Here is a 24,324-nt window from a genome sequence, read left to right on the forward strand (position 1 = left end):
AGATAGATAGATACAGAGATAGATAGATAGATACATACATACATACATACATACATACATACATACATAGATACATAGATAGATAGATACATAGATAGATAGATAGATACATACATAGATAGATACATAGATACATAGATACATAGATACATAGATACATAGATAGATAGATAGATACATACATACATAGATAGATAGATAGATAGATACATACATGGATAGATACATACATACATACATACATACATACATACATACATACAAACATACATAGTTGGTTGGTTGTATTTGCCAGAATTGAAAAGACATTCTAAGTGTTTGAGCTGCCTGTGATTTTATCAGGTCTGAAAAGAGGGAAAATGCTTCTGCCGGTTTTTCTGGGGAATGAGGGATGTCCCAGCAGAAATTGGATTCATCATCAAAGAGATAAAGAGGATTTTCCAGAGATTCAGAGAGATTGGTGATTAATTGGAGGACTGGGCCCAGCACTCTGGCACTCCATCTTTGACAGGGAGAGCAGGTGAAAGGATTACGGTGAGAGGCACACGTTTTATCGAAGTTGAACTTCCGCTTCCGGTCCGGTATGAAGAGGACGCAGGCGTCACATGCTCGCCGCTTCTTCGACCGGGCCACTGTCAGTTGCTTTCTTTTTTGGTGGTCGTGCGGATTTTTTGGCCATTGAGTCTGCCCTCTGCATAGCCCCGGCTCTGCTCCCTGCTTCGCCTGCCCGGCTCCTTCGCCTGCTCGCTGTTTCCTCGGGCGCGCTCTCGTGGGTTGTGACCATCGCAGCGGTTTGGTGGCGGTGTCCCGCCGTGATCTAGATTTGTAGCGGCGGCGGTCGATTGCCGCTGCATTTGCCGCTTTGCCGTGATCAACCTTGGCCTCGTGATCGTCTCTTTGCTCCTGCCTGCCCTCTGCTTGGTCCCGGCTCTGCTCCTGGCTTCACCTACCTGGCTCCTTCGTTTCCTCGGGCCCGCTCTCGTGGGTTGGGACCATTGTTTCACCTCCTCAACCTTGGCCTCGTCGTCTCTCCGCTCCTGCCTGGCATGGCTCTGCGGTACTCCGCCGCAAGGCTCCTTCTGCTCAATACCCGCTCCACCCCATCATGCATCTCTGCCATCAAATCAAATGGACTCCTCCGACGACCCAGGTACATTCACCGTGGCTCCGGTCGTAAGTTTGTTTATTTGCAATCGGGTCACTCCATCCCCGTCCTCTGGTCGGCTCAGCGCACTCTCACTCTTCGTCCCAGCGCACCTGGTCACAGCAACGCACACGATCGCACCTCCTGCCTACTAACCCTGGCTAAATCACCTGAATTCATCCCTGCTGTTCAAAACAACATCAAGCTCACCCTGTTCAACACCCGGTCCCTCAACAACAAATGCCTCATCCTGAACGAATACATCCTGGATAACAAACTGGACTTTCTCTGTCTCACCGAAACCTGGCAACAACCTCTGGACGACTACACACTCAACCTCACCACACCCAATGGATATTCCTACGTCAATAAACCACGCTCGGAGGGCCGAGGTGGTGGAATTGCCGTTATCCACCGTCAAGACATCAAGACCAACCTCATCTCCATCTCATCTGCTCCATCATTTGAACACCTGGCTTTTAAACTCTCTGGTCGCACGCAGTCAGTCATGGCTGTCGTCTACCACCCTCCCAAACCACACCCATCATTCCTGTCTGACTTCTCCTACTTTCTGACCCAGCTATGTTCCCTCTCACCCTCAATCCTCCTCCTTGGTGATTTCAATATCCACATGGACTCCACTGACTCCACAATAACCACTGACTTCACTGATTTACTCACCTGCTTTAACCTCACTCAACATGTCGACTTTCCTACCCATATCCGTGGTCACATTTTGGACCTTGTCTGCTCCACTGGATTAAATTTGCACCATCTCTCTGGCTCCGACCTCACCCTCTCTGACCACTTAGCCATCACTTTGACCATCAACATCCCCGCCCCAACACCAAGGCATTATCGCACTATCAACTTCCGTAAGCTAAACGCTCTTTCACCTACCTCATTCTCATCCACCCTCTCTGAAAAAATGTCCACTTCTCCCTTCATTGACCTCCACACCCCTTCCGACCTCACTGACTACTACAACCACACTCTCTCCTCCTGCCTTGACCAGCTTGCGCCTGTAAAAACCAAAACAGTTTCTTTCACCCATTCTGCTCCCTGGTTTACCCCTGAACTCCGCCTGATGAAAACTCGTGCTCACCAACTTGAAAGACTCCGCAATAAAACGGGTCTCACAGTTCACTCCCAAGCCTACAAGGACCACCTACAACACTACAAAGATGCCCTCGCCTGCGCCCGCTCCGCCTACTACTCTCAAATTATCCACTCTGGCTCCGGAAACCCAAAAGCACTCTTCTCGACAATAAACAAACTCCTCCGCCCCCTGAACACCACCACCCAGTCATTCACAGTAGACAACTGCATCTCCTTCCTCTCTTTCTTCCAACGCAAAATTGACAACATCTACAACAGCTTGACCACCGCCGCACCTGCTCCCCCTCCAACCACCTGCCCCCCCTTGTCCTGCCATCCCCTGTCTCGGTTCTCCCCAATCTCCCCTACTGACCTCTCTGAACTCCTCATAGGAATGAAAACTGCCACCTGCACTCTTGACCCCATCCCCTCCAGCTTTGTCAAGGCCTCCCTCCCTGCTCTCTCTCTCCACTTATCATTGCAACAATAAACTCCTCTCTGTCTACAGGCATCGTCCCACCTTTCCTCAAAATTGCTGCTGTTACCCCCATTCTAAAAAAACCTGGTCTAAACCCTGACACCCTAAACAACTTCAGACCCATCTCCAACCTACCCTTTCTGTCAAAAGTTTTGGAACGCGCTGTAGCCACTCAACTCAAACATCATCTCTCTGCCAATAACCTGTATGAAACATTCCAATCCGGATTCCGCTCCAACCACAGTACTGAAACTGCTCTCCTCAAAATCACCAACGACCTTCTCCTCTCCTCTGACGCTGGCAACCTCAACATTCTTGTCCTCCTCGACCTCAGCGCTGCCTTTGACACCATCGATCACACCATCCTCCTCACCCGACTTGAATCCACCTTTAACGTTACCGGCACTGCCCTCTCTTGGATTAAATCATACCTCTCTGACAGACGCCAGTTCATCTCCATCAATAACTGCAAATCCCCCACTGCTCCCCTCCCCCAAGGTGTCCCCCAAGGTTCAGTTCTTGGCCCCCTCCTCTTCATCCTTTACCTGTCCCCCCTCGGTCACGTAATCCGCCGTCATGGTCTCCAATTCCACTGCTTCGCCGATGACATCCAGCTTTTCATCTCCACCAAGTCCGTCTCCACCGACACCCACTCTATCCTGACAAACTGCATCACTGAAATAAAATCCTGGCTTCAAATCAACTTCCTCAAGCTTAACTGTGATAAATCTGAAATAATCATCATTGGCCCAAAAACGCTCACAAAATCCACCCATAACTTTGCCCTCAACATCGACGGTGTCCCAGTATCCACCTCCCCTCACATCCGGAATCTTGGCGTCATCTTTGACCAAACCCTTTCCTTCGACAAATACACTAAACAGATCACAAAGTCAGCCTGCTTTCACCTGAAAAACATTGCCCGTCTCCGCTCATCCCTCTCCTCCACGGCTGCAGACACCCTCATCCACGCCTTCATCACCTCGCGTCTGGACTACTGCAATAGCCTCCTCTATGGTTCACCCTCAAAAATCACCAATAAACTCCAATACATTCAGAACTCCGCTGCCCGTCTACTCACCCATTCCCGGACCCGTGACCACATCACCCCCGTCCTTTACAAGCTTCACTGGCTCCCCATCCCCCAGAGAATCCAGTACAAAATCCTCCTCTTGACATACAAAGCCCTCCATAACCTGGCCCCATCCTACCTGGCTGACCTTCTCTCCAGACACACTCCCACCCACAACCTCTGCTCTGCTGGTACCAACCTCCTGACCCCCTCCATCCGGACCAAATTCAGATCCTGGGGTGACAGGGCCTTCTCCATCGCTGCTCCCACCCTCTGGAACTCACTACTTCACACCATCAGAGACTCCTCACTCACCACATTCAAAACATCACTAAAAACCCACCTGTTCAACACTGCATTCAACATTCAACCCACAGCATTTAACCCCTGACTATCTCTTCTCCTTCTCCCTCCTTTTGCTTTAAATATTTCCCTATTGATTCTTGTCTTTTTGCAATTGTTGTTTTCATGTATTGTTATGCATTATGTTTTCCACTCTGTCAAAGCGCCTTTGGGCTTCTGGAAAAGCGCTATACAAAATAAATGAATTATTATTATTATTATTATTATTATTAGAGGAAATCTGTAAGCCATGTGTGGAGGTGGCTTTGATTGCCATACGCAGAGAGTTTGGAGAGCAAGATGAGGTACCAGACTGGATAGAAAGCTCGACATCTGTCGTGAGAGATGGCCCTGTTCTGTTGTGACATTGAGGGCCTCCATCCATTGTTGGGAGAGCAGAAGCTGAGACCTTCACTGTGTCAAGCTCCATGTGAGTTATTGCACAGCTGCAGGCATTTCGAGGTAGCACAAGAATGAAAACCCCAATGCTACAAGCTCACATCAGCTGCTGGACTGGTTTCATCACTTATGTCGACTGAATGTTTTTCTGTGGAGGAATTCAGGTCCTTCAGTCTTCATTTCATGTCCATCACTTGGCTCTTGGTTTGCAGCATTGTTGGAAATCCGGCTTTGGTATTCTGTTAACCTGTTGGCCGAATCATTGTCAAGCTGTTAACCTGCCACATTCTGTCATTGAGTTTTCCATGAGGGTTGACTTTTGAGACAACAACTTGTCACATGTTGGATCTAAATTGTATTTAATTTGATAAATAACGTAGGTTGGGGAAAAAATATTTTTCTTTGCCTTTAGTTTGGTTGTTGAGATATTGGGTGGTGGTCTTCTTCTTCATTTATATGCAGCAAAAGGCTGTGGAGTGGCATCATTCGCTGAAGGCATGGCTGTGCGGCTGATGCAATGCTCTCTGCTGATTAGGGCAGGAATTTGTAACTTGGCCATGGTACCGGCGATAGCTGACGTACTCTTCGTGAAGGACACTGGGATCTTTAATGTCCATCCGAGGGCCGGCATACATGTTTATGCATCACGCTGCCTGTGAAACACCGGGATGATAGTTTATAGCACATTTTTTTATTCAAACCCAGGCTAAGCAGTTGAGAGGTGAGTCTGCATACTTTTAGGCCATCTTGTCACCCTGGGTGGTGGTGAAATTCCCACTGATGCTGTGGTCGGGTATGAAACATCTCGGAACATTGAGGAAGTTTGTACAGAACGTAATGCTTTGATATCGTTATGTTTTACACTGTCATTCCAATTAAATGGGAAAATGTTTTATTTTCTTTCTTCAAGGAAGACCTCAAATGAATTAGTCTGGGATCCGAGACCTCAAAATTTGATTTTGAAGTGACACCCCTGCTATAAAATGTTTGACAGCTAGATCATGTCTGTGGGGGTGTTAGCCACCAGAAAAGTGACTTTAGCAAGGTAGTTTGGATTGCGCGAATTCTGTAGGGACATTTTTTAACTTGGGGCGTCAACTGTAAAAAAGCAAGAAATTTAGGGGTCGGGGAAATTCAATTGACCATATATATCCCATAATACAGGGGTGAGTGCAACAAATTACCACTCATTCTTTTTGTTATTAAGTTGGCTTTTATATGAAACATGATTCAACGTGATTGGACCGTCCATGAGGTCAGCAGAGATCAAAAGGTCACGGAAAGTGGGTTAAGCTAAAAGCTTAGCTCCTTTAGTAAATAAAATCACATTTTTCCTACTTGAAGCTCAATATAGCCAAACGTTTACACCCAAAATATGTTGTTTGTACCCCTCAAATGTTTTTGGGAAAGAAATGCCCCGACTGAACTTAACTTACTGGCATGTATGTCACTTTAGATTTGCATAACTTTTAAAAAATCACCAAAATCGGGCATTCACACTATCTATTTGCACGGTACTCTTCAACATGTTTTAAAACGACAAGTCATACCACATACTGTCTGTAAAAGTGTCATTACCTCTATTTACTCATCATCATCACCGTCATTAGTCAGAAGCCGTCCACATTTTTCTCTGTCGCCATTGCAGGCACATGCAATGATGCATGGTACTCCAGATTTCGCACAAGGGCAATTCCTCAGGCAGTTCGGTTTCTTCTTACATTTGCAGTACTTCAACTTCGCAGCAGAAGGCTTTGATGGCTTGCTCTTCATGACAGGAATTAACCTGTCACCATCCACACTCCTGCCATACTCTTCAGGTGGAAGAAGCACTGGATTGCTGAGTGAAGCTTGCTTGTATAAGCTGATCTGACAAAGGCTCCTGAGAACGTGGAAGTGAAAAGCATCTTCTGTTGGAGGAAGGGAGCACAGATCTAGTTTGCTGGATGCAAGCAAGTGGGCGCGGAGCTTATCCAGGGATGAATACCCTGGCTTGCCATAGAGATCACAAAAGAAGCTTCGTGCTTCAGTTATCACCTGATCATGTGCAGAAGGTCCGGATTCATGTCGGATGAAATTGGACAACGCTGGCTGTTTGTGAACATGCTGGAGTGCGACTTTCACTGCTCTCTTCTTACCCCGTTTGAAAGGATAGCTCACCGAATCACAATCTGACAGAATGTAGGAGATGAGCATTGGGTCTGTGAGTGCCAATACGTCCTTTCCAACTGCTTTGGCCAACTCATTCACCAAGTCATGAATGGGGAGGAACAGATCATCCTTTTCCACCCATAACTCAACAACGTTTGTCAACCGAGGGAAATGATACATTGACAAGACGATGATATCTGTATCTGTAGCCTGAATGACAACTACGCTGTTGTCACAGCTAGCAATGTGAGCAAAGATTCTGGTGTCCGCCTCCTCGTGGTTAGGACAGTACAGCTCATCAACATTGGTATGTTCCGTCTGCATCACACGAGTTGCCTGGGCGTTGACCCCAAGGACCAGGCAGAAGCCATCAGGCCAGGATGACTCCTGGGACCAACGTGAAGCAAGATACGACAGCAGATTGGTCTTGTTACAAGGGTTTGACAGGAATGTGTTCCAATCAGGGATTTTCATGATGTCCGCTGGAACAAACTCTGGCAAGTTAGTATTTGATTCCCGTCTCTGGCGTTCATCCCCTTTTCGACTCTTTAACCCAAAATCATATTGATCGCCCACGAAATGCACTTCAGTGCAATGTCTGGGTTTCATGTTCAAGAGTTTGTTCCTGTACCTTTCCTGAAGTTGGTCAAATGTACTCGAACCAAGTGTGTTGAACCGCTGGATGAATGCCATTGCATCGACTACATAAACTGCATCAGATGCAGAAGGAGGCAACTCTTTTAATGGTTCCCATGACTCGGCAACCTCTGCCTGTAGAGTGGATAGATAGTTGAATTTGCAACCTTTCCGCATGGAAAATCCATTCTTCTCTGGCTCAAACAACGAGGGAGGGTACTCAAGCCATTCGTAACTAAATGCGTCAGTCCGTGCCTCATCACTCAGGTCCTGTGCGAAACAAAGTGCCCTTGTCACTGCACTCTCCTCTCTGATGACTTCTTTCACAGTGTCCATCTTTTTCTTACTTTTCTTCAGATGCGTGGTGAATGTTTCTATCTTCGGTTGGACAATCTTGTCTGCATTCGTCGTCGTGGCAGCATCCATTGCGTCCAAGGCTAGACGTTTGACATCTACCAGGGTAGTTGCTGCAAGAATCTGACCTGTGGATATGTTCATTAGTTTATCTGTCGCAAGTGAAGGATTGAATGGGTTTTGCATCTTCTCTTCCACGGTCCGTTTGATCTGCAACACGGCTTCCATGTCGTCTTTCCTCAGCTTCTCGTGGTGGTCAGATTGCGGCGAGGCCATGTGTGCCATCTGTTTTGCACTTTCAGAGACAGAGGTCATGAACGGTAGAGCCTTGATGTACTTTTCTCGTGCTGATTCAGACTGTGTTATACCCTTAAAGAGGCTTGTTTTGCCTTCCCTATTGTAGGTCTGTTCAAGGGCAAGGTCTGTCCACACACCATTAAAGTCTCCTGCAGTCTGGTGAACTGTGAATTTGCCAGCTGCAAACTCCTCGTGCACTTCTGGTGCTGTTTCTGGAAGCTTTTGCATCTCACTGAGATAGATCGGAAGGCAGGACATGTACTTACTATGGCCGGAAGCAATGGTATAGGGTAGCATATTCTGTCCCTCTTGTAAGTGCTGTTGCCACAGCCCAGCTCTCTCAGCATGGATGTAACGCCTTAGGATAAGCACCATGTCTATGTACATGCTCCAAAGATGGGCTGTCACTCCTAATCCCTTCTCAAAATCTCCCCAGAGCGACTCCAGTGACTCTAGGCATTTCATGACTTCCTTCATGAGTGCAGCAAATTCGTCCTTCTCTTTCCTGTCAAAGGCATTTCTAAGACTTTCAAGCAGAGACGAAAGCAAAGAAAGTGTCTCCTCATTCTTCTCGAACAACAGCATTTCTCAAATGCCTCCCACTTCAGCATGAACAATGCCTCACAACCATGAATGATAATGGACCATCTTATAATAATCTTTTCCTGCCATGACTTTATTGGCTGTACCTCGACCACAGTTATCACTAGAAACCAGAATGTCCTCTATGCCACTCTCCATAATGAAAAATCCAATAGATCCCAAGAAGTTCTGGGCAATATGGAATCCTCCAAGTCGAACAATAACATCTTTGTACTTTTCCGATTCCTTCCTAAACAACCCCTTTACTATGTCATATATCGCCTGGTCACAAGTCACCACCGTCTTAGCCTGACCCATCTTAAGACTCAAGGAGACAAAGTCGTCCAATGAGGTCTGGACTACATCTGCGTTGGTTGGGTTTTGTGGAAGCAATGGTCCATAACCAATCGTTGTTTTATCTGTATGTTGCCCAGAACTGTATTCAAAGAAGCTGCTCCATGTCAGGCTACCAGTGTCCTTGTCGTTTTCACCCGTCATCAACTGTGTTGGATACATCCTCAGTAGGAACCAAACGATGTTCTTGTCAGCTCGAAAGCAGGCTTCCCCCTTGTCATCATGAGGAAGTTCAATATCACGTAATGACCTAGCCTGTCTTCTGTCCTTCAGTGTCAGTTTACTACTTACTGGAACGAATTTGTCTGGTTCACTGATAGTCAGTTTCCTCGTTTTCTTAAGGGGCACTGCCCCCACTACCTCCCCACTTCCTTCTCCCTCAAATGTGTACTGATAAATTATATTTGTTGTAGCATCAAAACTACCACCATAGAGCTACCACCATTGTGTCTCTGAATGGAAGTTTAAGGCTGAAGATCTATGGTAATCATAAAGATCAGCAAGAGTGAAGCAAGTTGCTGAAACAAATGTAGCATAATAATCCCTAGCACCACACAAAAGATGAAAAGCATCAACCACCATAGTAAACCATCACTATTACGATCAATATAGGCCAGAAACAGTAGAAGGATGCAAAGAACATATTGTGACATATACATATGTGAATTATTTGATAAAGGAGCTAAATTTTCAGCTTAACCCACTTTCCGTGACCTTTTGACCTCTGCTGACCTCATGGATGGTCCAATCACGTTGAATCATGTTTCATATAAAAGCCAAATTTATAACAAAAAGAATGAGTGGTAATTTGTTGCACTCACCCATGTATTATGGGATATATGGTCAATTGAATTTCCCCTACCCCTAAATTTCTTGCTTTTTTACAGTTGACGCCCCAAGTTAAAAAATGTCCCTACAGAATTCGCGCAATCCAAACTACCTTGCTAAAGTCACTTTTCTGGTGGCTAACACCCCCACAGACATGATCTAGCTGTCAAACATTTTATAGCAGGGGTGTCACTTCAAAATCACTTTTTTACACATTTCCAGGCCTCGGATCCCAGACTAAATGATTTTGATGCAATATTTTTGCCGCGATTTTAAGAGTGTGGAACCAGCTACTGTATGTATATGATACAAGACCTGGACGAAAAGTTTTTTTTTTTTTTGAAAGCCTGCATTAAATAAAGCTTGCTTGTTATTCCAGATTTATTTAAGAAAGTGGAAGTGAAAACTGAGCATGAAATTGATGTCCACCTGGATGTACCAGAGGCAAATGACTCTAAAGCCTCTTTCTTCGAGAGCCATCCCCATGGAGGTTATAATCAATGCTTCCACATTTTGCTTTGGACAATGTGATGATGAACTACTTTTAAAAACCCATACATTATGATTTAATTGTTTGAAAAAACATTTCCACGATGGAGCAATTTCTCAAACATCCATTTAATCTCCTTCATCGTAATGTGAAAGATTTGAACCAAACATTTGATTGGAATATACCTTGTTACCTCCGCCACCAGAGGTGGATGGAGGTTGTTTTCACTCCTGTCTGTCTGTCTGTAAATATCTCAAAATGTTATGGTTGGATGAGGACAAACCTTGGTGGACAGGTTGGGTGTGTGATGAGGACAGGCCGATTAGATTTTGGTTGAGGTCTGGATGCAGTACCTGCCTATCATGTGTTTCACATGCAAATTCACATTTATAAAAGCTGTTAATTTAATAAAATAAGCACATGACCTGTCACTGATAATTGAATCGATTTATCCCAAAGTTTGAATATCATTGGAAAAACTCAAAGTTTTGAACGGTATTTTAATGTATATTTCCATGAAGAATAATTTTTTACTTTTATGAAGTGGAACAAATACAAATGTTTATGTTCGACTTGGTTTCATTTGTCAGAATGATATTACAAGTATTGAACAGAATCTGATTTATTTTTTACAGGTCATGTGATGCTCTATTTACAGGTGAATCCACGGAATCTACAAGGAAGAGTGCACTTCATTTTACGAACGACGCAGCCACACGCCAGGAGGACTCGCCAAATGAAATGAACAACAGGACTTTTTACAAACATGACAAACCTCAGAAGGAAATGGTTGCAGAGAATAATTTCCGTAAGGCTCACAAAGGAAAGAAAACATCCACCATTAAAAAACACATGACAATTCACAATGCTGAACGCCCATACAAATGCGCAAATTGTGGAAAATCTTTCAAACAATCTTTCCACCTGAAAATGCACATGGCAATTCACAATGGTGAACGCCCATATAAATGCACAAATTGTGGAAAATCTTTTAATCGATCATTCACCTTTAAAAGGCACATGACTATTCACAATGTCGAACGCCTTCATAAATGCACAAATTGTGGGAAATCTTTCAAACAATCTTTCCACCTGAAAATGCACATGGCAATTCACAATGGTGAACGACCATATAAATGCACAAATTGTGGAAAATCTTTTAATCGATCATCCACCTTTAAAAGGCACATGACAATTCACAATGTCGAACGCCTTCATAAATGCACAAATTGTGGGAAACCTTTCAAACAATCTTCCCACCTTACAAGGCACATGACAATTCATAATGATGAACGCCCATACAAATGCACAACTTGTGGAAAATCTTTCAAACAATCTTCCCAACTGAAAATGCACATGACAATTCACAATGATGAACGCCCATACAAATGCACAACTTGTGGAAAATCTTTCAAACAATCTTCCCACCTGAAAATGCACATGACAATTCACAATGGTGAACGACCATATAAATGCACAACTTGTGGAAAATCTTTTAATCGATCATCCACCTTTAAAAGGCACATGACGATTCACAATGTCGAATGCCTTCATAAATGCACAAATTGTGGGAAACCTTTCAATCAATCATCCACCTTTAAAAGGCACATGACGATTCACAATGATGAACGCCCATACAAATGCACAAATTGTGGAAAATCTTTCAAACAATCTTCCCACCTGAAAATGCACATGGCAATTCACAATGATGAACGACCATATAAATGCACAACTTGTGGAAAATCTTTCAAACAATCTTCCCACCTGAAAATGCACATGGCAATTCACAATGATGAACGACCATATAAATGCACAACTTGTGGAAAATCTTTTAATCACTCATCCAACCTTAAAATGCACATGACAATTCACAATGATGAATGCCCATACAAATGCACAAGTTGTGGGAAATATTTTAATCATACATCCATCCTTAAAAGACACATGCAAATTCACAATGTTGAACGCTCTTACAAATGCACAAGTTGTGGGAAATATTTTAATCAGTCATCCAACCTTAAAAGACACATGCGAATTCACAATGGTGAACGCTCTTACAAATGCACAAGTTGTGGGAAATATTTTAATCGATCATCCCACCTTAAAAACCACATGCGAATTCACAATGGTGAATGCCCATACAAATGACAAGTTGTGGGAAATCTTTTAATCGATCATCCCACCTTTAAAACCACATGATAATTCACAATGGTGAACGCCCATACAAATGCACAAGTTGTGGAAAATCTTTAAAGTATTCATCAACCCTGAAAAGACGAATGGCAATTCACAAAGGCTAAACGCCCTTACAAATGCACAAGTTGTGGAATATCTTGTAGTCAGTCATGCAACCATAAAAGGCACATGAGAATACACGATGGAGAATGTCTCTGGAAATGTACACTGTGTGAAAAGTTTTCATTCGCTCCTCTAACTTTAAAATATGTATGAATTAGCAATGGGGAGAAAGAATATTGCAAAGAAGAAAAATGCACATACTGTATTCTGTAAATGTAAAATATGTGGGGAAAAAATAAAATAATGGTGAATGAGGATTTCCACAGTTTTTCAATTGTATGGATGGACACTTTCTTTGCTTGCTTATCACAAACTACTCCATGTATAACAACATAACATTAGATATGAACCATTATTGTTTAACCTCGCTTCTCACTTCGCATGTGCAGGGAAACAACAACATCTCTGACACGAGTCCGTACAAACGCACAATTTGTAGAAAATCTATTAATTGGACACCCCACCTGAAAATGCACCTGAAAATTCACAATGGAGAACAAGGAGATTGCAACCAAAGCGAATTTCCATACAAATGCAAAAATAGTGGACATTCCTTCATCAAATAATGTGAGCTCATGTTCTGAGTTTTTTCCCATTCCGAGAAAAGGCTCTTTTGTTGTCATTGCTCTTTTGTCGTCGTTGACTTAGTTGTCGGGGTATGTCTGTTGATGTTTTGCTTTATATTTTTCTTTATATTTTTTGCAACCGGGTCTTTAAATTCATTGCTGTTTCGGTTTCATTTGTGACATCTTTCATTTGCACCAGTCTTTGGGAAAATTTTTCTCAGTGGGGTTGGCGATACCTTCTCTGGCTTTCTGTCTTCGAGTTTGCGCTCACATTGGATTTTGTAGTCTGTTGAAGTTTTCACCTACTTAGCCAATCCTACAGTTGTCATTCTGTGCACTTAGCTGAGTCTCATCAGGATGCTACCTCCTTCTCGTCTTGGCAGGTATATATATTGTTGTGCTTTTGAGAATAAAGGCAACCCCCCTTTTAGTTAGTTGCACCACAACATGTAGCCTCGCTTTAGCCAGTTATTTCTTATTAAATGTGAAGTATAGTCTCCTTCCCAGTGTTAGTATGAGTTGAGGCAGGTAAGTAAGGGTAGGCGTCATTGAGCCTGGAATGCCATGTGCTGGGCCTAGGACAAGTCAAGGAGGACCGAGGGAGGAGTCGGAGGGCATGGCTAGTAAGCAGCAAACAGCCAATGGGAGCTAAAGGGGAGTGGCCAACAACGGCGGCCAATGCGATCTAAAGGGGAGTGGCCAGCAGCAAGCGGCCAATGATGACTAAGGGGAGTAACTGATGGGGGGCTATCACGACACGTGACCCCCGGCGGCCAGTGGAGGCCCGTGGAACATTCTAGTGGGGGCTCCGGGGGGATATAAGACCCGCCCCGGACCCCCGAGAAAGCTCTCAGCGCTCTGCCCATCTCTCTGCCCCCGCTATCTGCTGCCCCATTCTCCCTGGCTCTGGTCTCTCTTTTGCCCTCGCTGTCTTGAGATTCAGGCTCTCGCAGGACGATCTCTTGTTGGCCCTGTACTCTGACGATCTCCCTGCCTGGACTCCCTGCACATGCGCTTCACCTCGCTGACTTTGGGACACGCTGTGCGGATTCCCGTACGTGCACGACGGAAGCCGACGTCCCTGCCGTGAACATCCTCGAGGGGAAACGCCGAACGAGCCGTCCGGGGCGAACTGCACTAAGTGGCCGCGCTTTGAGCATGTCCTCTCCTTCCTCCCTTTCCACGAGTGAGTCAGAGGGCCCTTGTCTGGGGAACGTAAGTAAGAACGGTTAAGTTTCTCTCCTGTGTCTCTTTTCTATCACCGTTGTACATTTTTTAATAAACCTGTGTTTGTTTCCAACTTGGCCGTTTTTGTCTCTTCACCATTGGCCTCGCATTGCACGAGATAAAACCACTCGATCGGGTTCCTAGTAATTAACGGCACGAGTTACGTGACACACAAACCGCTTGGGCGTATCAAACCAGGGTGACTCGTGTGAGGTCCAGCCCCCATTCTCGCGGCAGCACGTGTATCGAAGGTACTCGGGTTATTGACCGGAAACCCTTCCACACGCTCGCTGTGGGTTTGGCGGCTGGAATTGCTCAGCAATCCGCCCCCCACGAGTGTAGAGTGGGTAGCGGCCTCGTGGACGCGAATCTCAAGGGGGAGAAGGGCTTAATCCCCCCTCAGTACGTCGATGGGCTCGAGATCCGCAACAATACATACATATATTTGTATATATATTGTTACGTTTGTCGGGGGTAGGCAGTGATTACTTTGGTACAGGTAGATTGTGGAGGTAATATGCTCTGAATATCTTGTCGCCATCTTGATGTAAATAAGTCGGCTGCAGGTGTTCGGAATAAGTGTTACGTGTGGCCATACGGAGCATGGCTCTTGTGTTAATTAGCTCAGGGATTATAGGTAAATTTATCCCCTGCATGTCGTTGCCTCTGTAATTTATTCGTTGTTCCTCATGACAACGCACTGGACACAAAGCTAAGCCACGCAATCGACACCCTAATTAAGCTCAAAAATTAAAAAGCAACCGGAAGCCAGGCATGAAGCACTACCGCTGATTACCCCGACTTGGTAAGAGGATACAGGACGGGCAGGTCAAGAGCCAAGCCCCGAAAAGAGCAGTGATTGGTCAAGGGTTTGATTGACAGAAAGCACGAGTAAGAAGAGACTCGCTGGTTGGTGAAGCAGGACAGATAACATCAGAGCGGCGGGTACAAAATAGTTGGAGCGGCGGACATCTTCCCCTTCTCGTTCTGCATGCCACAACAGATGGTCGTTATTGTTTCTCTTCCTTGGCTTCTCATTCTGGACACGAATAGCGAATGGTTGTTATTGTCGCTCTTGCCCCTCCTGATTTGGACCTGATCGCGAACGGCCGTGTGCCGAGATCTTGCTGGTGGTCGTGAGGAGGAAGAGCCACGGACTGAGAATCGCAGGTTTCCAAGCAGGAACGGCGAGTGGACAGGCGCGGCCCATTCGATTCGCATGTGAGACCCGGAGTGAAAAGATGCACAGCGAGGCCTGGACTCCCGCCCACGCGCTGCGCTCCAACAAATGTGCATTTCCCCGCCAAGGCCTCGGATGATCCCTGACGAGATTTCGGAGACGCCCTGAACTAGGTCATAGGTATCTCCCCCATGAAAATTACACACATTTATTTTAGTTCTGTCATATTTCCCTTTGTCTGTGTGGAGGGTCCCTAAATTTAGGATTTTAAGTTTTATTTACCATGCCTTATTACCCTCGCCTGAGGAGAGCGTATTGCATTTGAGTCCGTTTGTTACTTGCCGGAAAAGATTCTGGCAGGTATGTTGGTTGGTTGGTTTGTCTGTCTGTTTGTGCACAGTACTACGTCTGCATCGTTGCACATAGCATCGCCATACTTTATGCACATATTGGTCTTGCCCTGGAATAGACTGTGCTCAATTTTTAACTCTCTCGGCCCAAGGCCTCCATTATGATGTCATAATTTGATAATTCGACAAGTACAAAACTTCATCCAATCAAGATGCAATTTCTTGAGCACCATGTCGGCATAAACTGGTGGAGAAAAAAAAAAAAATGATGACGTCATCGGTCACGTGATTCGGCCGCCATCTTGGAAAAACCGAAAAGCTTTGCACCTCTATATCTCTGAAAGTGCTGAAAAGAAAAAATTGAGATGGCTCATTGTAAAGAACTCTCCATGGGGAATAAAATATGTTAATGATGATGTCATAGGTGCCTACATTATGACGTCATAATTCGACAAGTACAAAACTTCATCCGATCAAGATTTAATTTCCTGAGCATAATCTTGGAATAAATTAGTTTAGAAAACAAATGATGATATCATCGGTCACGTGGTTCGGCCGCCATCTTGGAAAAACCAAAAAACTTGATCCAAAATGAATGAATGAATGAATGAATGATCGTTTTAAGGCCATTTTCCCCGCTAGAGCGGGGGTTAGCCTTGCGGGCCCCATGACAATCATGCTTCCCTGTTTGAGGCAATGTTTTTATGGCCAGATGCCCTTCCTGATGCCAACCCTTTGTCATGCTCTTACGATGCGCAGGGAAACTGTGTACCTATTCTAAATCGGGGTACACACTGTGATCATTCATCCCAGCAAGCTGGTACTCAATTTGCCGACCTCGGAAGGATGACAGGCTGAGTCAACCCCCCAGCGTTAATTCAGCGATCGACCGGGATTCCAACCCAGGATCCTTGGATCCCAAGCCGGCACCCTAACCACTAAGCCAACACCAGGCTATGCAAAATGGCGGATTAAAAAAACAAAAGTACATTCCGACACATCCTTGGTCTCTGACCGATTTTGCATATTCTGTCTGTCTGTTTGTTTGTTTGTCCGCACAGAATAAATTTGATTTTCTCTGCAACCGTTGGTCCGATTGACAGGAAATTTTCACCATTGATGCAACTCCACCTGTATAATTTTTTTATGATAATTATGACATCATAGGTCATGTGGTTTGGCTGCCATCTTGGAAAAATCGAAAAACTTTGCACCTCTATATCTCCGAAAGTGCTGAATATAAAAAATTGAGATCACTCTGCAAAGAACTCTCCATGGGGAATAAAATATGTTAATGATGATGTCATAGGTGCCTCCATTATGATGTCATAATTCAACAAGTACAAAACTTCATCCCATCAAGATGAAATTTGTTGAGCGCCATGTTGGTATAAACTGTTGGAGAAAAAAAAAGAATGATGACGTCATCAGTCACGTGTTTTGGCCGCCATATTTGTTTTAACACAAAAGCCTCAAAAAACACTGAAAACACATCCTCGTGAGGGTTTGCAATCTCTCTGATTGCTCTTTCTTGTTTTGTATTATCGTGTGCATGTGAAAAAGCCGAATGCCTCAACTCCGTGTTTGCCTCAAAATCTTGTGTCCCGAACCCATCTCTCTCTGTACCCGCCTTTCCCAGTCGAACCCAGCTGCTCCTGGACTCTGTGTCTTTCTCTCTTGACAAGGTGGATAAGTTTTTGTCAAACCTCGACTCTGATTCTGCAACTGGACCAGACGGCATCAGCTCACAGGTCCTAAAATCCTGTTCTTCCGCTCTTTCACTCCCTCTCTCTGTTCCCTTCACCCTATCATTTGCTCAAGGTCATCTGGCATCTGCTTTGAAATCAGCAACATTACCGCTTTACACAAAAAAGGGGCAAAAACAGATCATTGCAACTACAGACCAATCAGCCTACTCCCAATAATCAGCAAGGTCATGGAATCAATCCAGGGTCGGCGTCATGGGGGGGCATTCGCGGGCCATGCCCCCCCAAATGAGTTTTATATTTATCATATTCAAAGTGAAAATCTTTTCGCTAAATGAAATGAAATAAAAACAAAAATAAGAAAAGAAAAAAACACACCCTGTTGGTCATATTTGCATCAGGTCAGATTTGAGGAAGTAGTATGCTCATTGACGAGGAGTTTAATAAGGTGTGGGACATGGCCACGGCTGCCAGCGCATCACTGAGACCCGCATCACCTCTGACATCAACTCATCCTGGGAATTCTTCGAAAGTAAATTGCTCTCTCTCATGCACAGATTTATCCCATCTCATCTTCAGTTGTCATACCCTTCCTCCCGTCCATGGTACACGGAATCTTGTGGTGAGGCTGTTGCTCAGAAACAACTTGCCTTCGTCTCCTGGAAAGCAAATCCAACAGAAGGAAATGTCATTTCCTTTCACAAAGCCCGAAACAAGTGTGTGTCCACCCTCAGGAGAGCCAGGAAACAATATCTCTCCATTCTCAAGACCGAACTCTTATCTGTCTCCGTCTTCCAAATCCTGGTGGTGTCTGGTAAAATCTGTTCCTGGTGTTTGTTCCCCCTCCATCCCCTCCCTTACCTCAAACGGCTACACAGCTGACTCCGCACGTGAAAAAGCTGAATGCCTCAACTCTGTGTTTGCCTCTAAATCTTGTGTCCCAAACCCATCCCTCTCTGTACCCACCGTACCCAGTCGTACCCAGCTGCTCCTGGACTCTGTGTCCTTTCCTCCTGACAAGGTGGAAAAGTTTCTGTCAACCCTCGACTCTGATTCTGCAACTGGACCTGACGGCATCAGCCCACGGGTCCTAAAATCCTGTTCTTCCGCTCTTTCACTCCCTCTCTCTGTTCTCTTCACCCTCTCTTTTGCTCAAGGTCAACTGCATTTGCTTGGAAATCAGCCAACATCACCGCTTTACACAAAAAGGTGCAAAAACAGATCCTAGCAACTACAGACCAATCAGCCTTCTCCCAATTATGAGCAAAGTCATGGAATTCCATCATTGCTTTGGATATGAAAGCTTTCCTCTTCTCCAATGGCTTGATCTCTGATCATCAATTTGGTTTCAGACCAGGTCATTCTACTCTGGACATGCTGCTTCTGCTGTCTCAACAATGGATGGAGGTCCTCAATGCCAAACAGGAAATTAGAGCTGTCTCCCTCGGCATATCACGTGCCTTCGATATGGTCTGGCACCCCGCTCTGCTCACCAAACTCTCCTCCTTTGGTATCCATGGAAATCTCCATGCATGGCTGGCGGACTTCCTCTCTAGTCGTAGTCAACGTGTGGCCCTGAATGGGTTTCTCTCATCTCCTCTTCCTGTTCAGGCTGGAGTTCGCCAAGGCAGTGTTCTGGGCCCTGTGCTTTTTCTGACCTTCATCAATGATCTCTCTGACTCTCTTGAAAATCCTCTCTATCTCTTTGCTGATGACTCCACTCTCTGCCGCTCCATTCCTCATCCTTCAGATCGGCAGTCTGCAGCCTCCTCACTCTCTGCAGACCTGGACAAAATCACAGACTGGTCAAACAAATGGAACATGTCTTTCAATCCTGACAAATCTCACACTCTTACGATGTCTCTCCGAAAAGACCGACTGGACAACCCTCCCATCTACTTTTTTTTTTTTTTGTATACAGGATCGAGGCTCGTGAAGAGCAAACATTTATCATACAAAAAATCAAAACAGACACACAAAGTATTTAATAAGGGGAGCGGTAGAGAAGATGGGGAGAAAAGGGGAAGCACACAAACACAACATTTGAGAGCAGGGACATCGGGAGATCTTTGGGAGGGAGAGGGCTTGGGGGGAAGAGGCGTGGGAAGGGGGGGCGGGGAGGGGTGGGAGAAGTATAAAACACATGAACACAGCTAGGACTTCCAGGAAAAAAGTTGGTATTTCAAAAAAGTGGACCTGGGGTGAAATTAGCAGGGGTAGAAAAGATCAAGGTTTTGGATGGGGGAAGCTGTTTTAAAGACCTGGAGGTAGGAGTGGGATTGAAGAGAGTGAGGGAGTTTGTTCCAGAGGCGGGAGAAAAGAGGAATGGAGTGAAGGTGAGCAGAAAGTCTTGATTTTGGCTGTTTAACCATAAGAGGGTTGCAGGCAGATCTTGTGCGACCTGGAGGAATATTTGGGGGACAGAGCCCAGAGAGAGCTGGGGGAGCAAGGCCGGAGAGGAGTCGGTAGAAGACAGTATATAATAAGGGAGTTGTTACCCTGCGCTCGCGAAGCTAAAAGCAGGGTTAAGCAATGGGTTGTATACATGTGCCGTATGTGTGCCATACGTGTGCCATGTCTGCATTTAAAAAAAATCATTTTCTCTGCAACTGTTAGTCTGATTGGCACGAAATTTTCAGAATATGAGCGGCTCCTCCTGTGGATTTTTAAAATTTTTAATTGCCTATACTTATACTTTCTGCCTATACTGCCTATATACCCCTGCCTATACTTTCTGAATAATCCTCCCCAAGAAGTTCTGTCACTCAAGCTTTTGGGTCTCACTATCTGCCATGATCTTTCCTGGGAAAACCACATTTCCAAGCTGGCCTCCAAAGCCAGTCGCCGTCGTGCGAAGTCCTTCCTTGGCACACCTGAGCTCCTCACCACATACAAGGCTTTCATACGCAGCTCAATGGAGTACTGCTCTCCCCTCTGGGCTGGTGCTCCTGCCTCACACCTAGCTCATCTTCATGCTGTTGAAACAAAAGCGTTCAGAATCATTGGAATCTCCCGCGATGACGCTATCTCCGAGGCCCTTTCACTTACTCACCGCAGGCAGGTTGGTGGTCTTTCCGTCTTCGACCGACTCCTCTCCGGCCTTGCTCCCCCAGCTCTCTCTGGGCTCTGTCCCCCAAATATTCCTACAGGTCGCACAAGATCTGCCTGCAACCCTCTTATGGTTAAACTGCCAAAATCAAGACTCCCTGCTCACCTTCACTCATTCATTCCTCTTTTCTCCCGCCTCTGGAACAAACTCCCTCACTCTCTTCAATCCCACTCCTCCCTCCAGGTCTTTAAAACGGCTGTTCACCACCATCTCTTACCTTCCCCAATCCAAAACCTTGATCTTTTCTACCCCCGCTAATTTCACCCCAAATCCACTTTTTTGAAATACCAACTTCTTTCCTGGAAGTCCTTGGTGTCCTTGCGTTTTATACCTATCCTGCCTCCCCCCAAGCCCTCTCTCTCCCACACATCTCCCGATGTCCCTGCTCTCAAATGTTGTGTTTGTGTGCTTCCTCCCCTTCTCCCCCATCTTGTCTACCGCTCCCCTTTTTATATACTTTGTTTGTTTGCTTGTTTGTTTGATTTGTTTGTTTGATAAATGTTCGCTCTTTCACGAGCCTCGATTCTGTATACAAAAAAAAAAGAAAAAAAAAGCGAACACAAATGTGGATGAGTATGTCGTTATGGGAACGACAGGACACAAGTGTGATGACGATAAAACAGAACTTCAGAGACTGCACGACAACACTATTGATTCAGTGCTTGGAGAGATGGATCACAGATTCAGCGAGCGGAACTCACACTTGGCTAGTGCACTTGTTGCACTGAATCCAGAAAGTGATACATTTCTTGATGTAAAGGCTGTGAAGAATATTATGGACCTGTCACGATCGCCTATAATCAGGGCTGCTGTAGGAGGGGGGAAAAAAGTGAAGAATGGAGAATGGCTGTGAAGAATATTATGGACCTGTCACGATCGCCTATAATCAGGGCTGCTGTAGGGGGGGGGGGGGGGGGGGGGGAGTTAGGATGATTCCAAGGGCCCTGCACTGACAGGGGCCCTAAAAATTATGAGAACATCAGGTAAAAATGTGCGCGCGTGCTTCATAGGGGCCCATTGTGATATCTTTTCATGGGGCCCAAAATCCCTGGCGACGCCCCTGCCTATAATTGAGACAGAGTACGAAGTTGCTAAACAGTTTTTCAGCTCACAAAAACAATCACAGCCAATCGAGGGGGATTGGACTACACAGCACATCCTCTCAGAGTACCACACACATCTGATCGGAATGCCCAGTGTACTGACTGCTTTCAAACATGCCTCAACATTTGGCGCCTCCACAGCAATGTGCGAGAATTCATTCTCCACTCTGATAAACGTATTTTCGGACCACAGACACGCAATGCTCCACAAAAGAAAGGCCCAGTTGGTTGAGCTAGCGTTTGAGAGGGACTTACCCGAAAATGCACAACTGAGTGGAAGGACACCATTCTTCGGAGGTTCAGCACCAACACTCGCCACCTGCCCTTACCTTCTGAAGGTAAGCCATGCGTTTAATTCACTTTATGATGCCAGCCTTGGCTTTCATGATTATTACACAAAATGTTGAATGATTTTTGGGTCTGTCTGCATTTATACGGTAAGAGTGGAGAAAAATAGTCTATTTCAAATGATGGTCCAATGACGCGCACAGTGCAGCGAGTGAAAGAGAGAAAGAGTGAGAGACAGAGACGTGGCTTGCACGTTGGCTATATTTTGTGGTGCGTGTGCGTGTGTGTGTGTGTGTGTGTGTGTGCGTGTGTGTGTGTGTGTGTGCGTATGTGTGTGTGTGTGTGTGTGTGTGTGTGTGTGTGTGTGTGTGTGTGTGTGTGTGTGTGTGTGTGTGTGTGTGTGTGTGTGTGCGCGTGTGCATGCGCGCGCAAGAGAGAGAGACTTTGCAGCATGTTTTCAAATAATTGTAACTGGGTTGGTGTGTTGATTGTTGACGGCAAACTCTTATTATCAAGCATTTACATCATAGATTGAGTTCTCGAACGGCAGTTTGGGCCCCCCCCCCCCCCCCCCGCGGTTACCCTCATGCCCCCCGATTAGATTTGTTCTGACGCCGACTCTGAATCAATCATCGCTTCTGACATCAAATCCTTCCTCTTCTCCAATGGCTTGATCTAGGATCATCAATTTGGATTCAGACCAGGTCATTTTACGCTGGACATGCTGTAGTATGGCGGCCATAGGCCATATTTTAAAACTTCGTTGCACCCACCTTGTGTAAACCGACATCCCCAATAATTTCATTAAGTGGACCCACTTGGACCATATTAGGAGGGTTTTCAAGTTCTCGCGGTGTGCGGGGGTTTACGAGAATGCGATTAATGTCTGCCGGTGTCAGGGTCCAAACGCGTTTTCTGGAATTCTTAAAATCACACATAACTCTGCCAATAATGGACATAGAGGGTCGTGTGAGGTGTCAAAATGATCAGAGTACTTCCATACAATATGTAAGCTCCAACTCAGCTGTCAGTGACATCTGCGGTTACCTCTGGGTCAAGAAATCTGTAAAAATGGTGAAATTGATATTTTGTTTTAGATTTAGATACATCATAAATGTCTTCATAACTCATAGAATAAGGAAGGTATTGCTATTATTGAAGGTGAGCAGAGAGTCTTGATTTTGGCAGTTTGACCATAAGAGGGTTGCAGGCAGATCTTGTGCGACCTGTAGGAATATTTGCGGGACAGAGCCCAGAGAGAGCTGGGGGGGCAAGGCCAGAGAGGAGTCGGTAGAAGACGGAAAGACCACCAACCTGCCTGCGGTGAGTGAGTGAGAGGCCCTTGGAGTTAGCTTCATCGCGGGAGATTCCAATGATTCTGAATGCTTTGGTTTCAACAGCGTGAAGACGAGCTAGGTGTGAGGCAGGAGCACCAGCCCAGAGGGGAGAGCAGTATTCCATTGAGCTGCGGATGAAAGCCTTGTATGTGGTGAGGAGCTCAGGTGTGCCAAGGAAGGACTTCGCACGACGGAGGATGCCCAGTCGGCGACTGGCTTTGGAGGCCAGATTTGAAATGTGGTTTTCCCAGGAAAGATCATGGCAGATAGTGAGACCCAAAAGCTTGAGTGACAGAACTTCTTGGAGAGGATTATTCAGAAAGTGGATGGGAGGGTTGTCCAGTCGGTCTTTTCAGAGAGACATCGTAAGAGTGTGAGATTTGTCAGGATTGAAAGACATGTTCCACTTGTTTGCCCAGTCTGTGATTTTGTCCAGGTCTGCAGACAGTGAGGAGGCTGCAGACTGCCGATCTGAGGGATGAAGAATGGAGCGACAGAGAGTAGAGTCATCAGCAAAGAGTAGAGTCATCATCAATGCATTGCACATTATCAAGACTAAAGAGACCTTAATTAAAGATGCCTTAGATTATTTTGGGCACCTGTGGAATAATACACACAAACACAAAAATACACCATAAATGTTTAATTTGGAGATACACGTGTTTCATAATTCTAAATGTTTGTCCAACAAAATCAGAATTCACTTGAATGTCCATCATATTTTCTATTCAGTTGAATGGCCATCATGTTCATGGTAATTTAACTAAGATGTCCAGCAAAATAAACGTTCACTTGAATGTCCATCTTGGTAACTATCCATTTTAATGTCTATCATGTTCACAATTCACTTAAATGTCCACCATAATTACAATGCATCTGAAAGTCCATCGGTTAGTCTAATCATCTGCTTCTGAATCAGATGTCTCATCACCAGC

General features: G+C 45.3%; 1 protein-coding gene across 1 annotated transcript in view; it reads left to right on the plus strand.

Moving 5' to 3' along the window:
• Nucleotides 1-24,324, plus strand: part of LOC144892155 (uncharacterized) — a 107,617-nt gene that overhangs the window by 30,751 nt on the left and 52,542 nt on the right. Inside the window, exon 3 of the mRNA XM_078777390.1 lies at nt 10,884-12,367. Within this exon, the coding sequence (XP_078633516.1) occupies nt 10,884-12,367 (1,484 nt within the window). The remainder of the gene's footprint in view (nt 1-10,883; nt 12,368-24,324) is intronic.

The sequence above is a fragment of the Myxine glutinosa genome, chromosome 5 (assembly GCF_964187855.1).
Source record: "Myxine glutinosa chromosome 5, kmMyxGlut1.1, whole genome shotgun sequence".
In the NCBI taxonomy this organism is placed as follows: Eukaryota; Metazoa; Chordata; class Myxini; order Myxiniformes; family Myxinidae; genus Myxine; species Myxine glutinosa.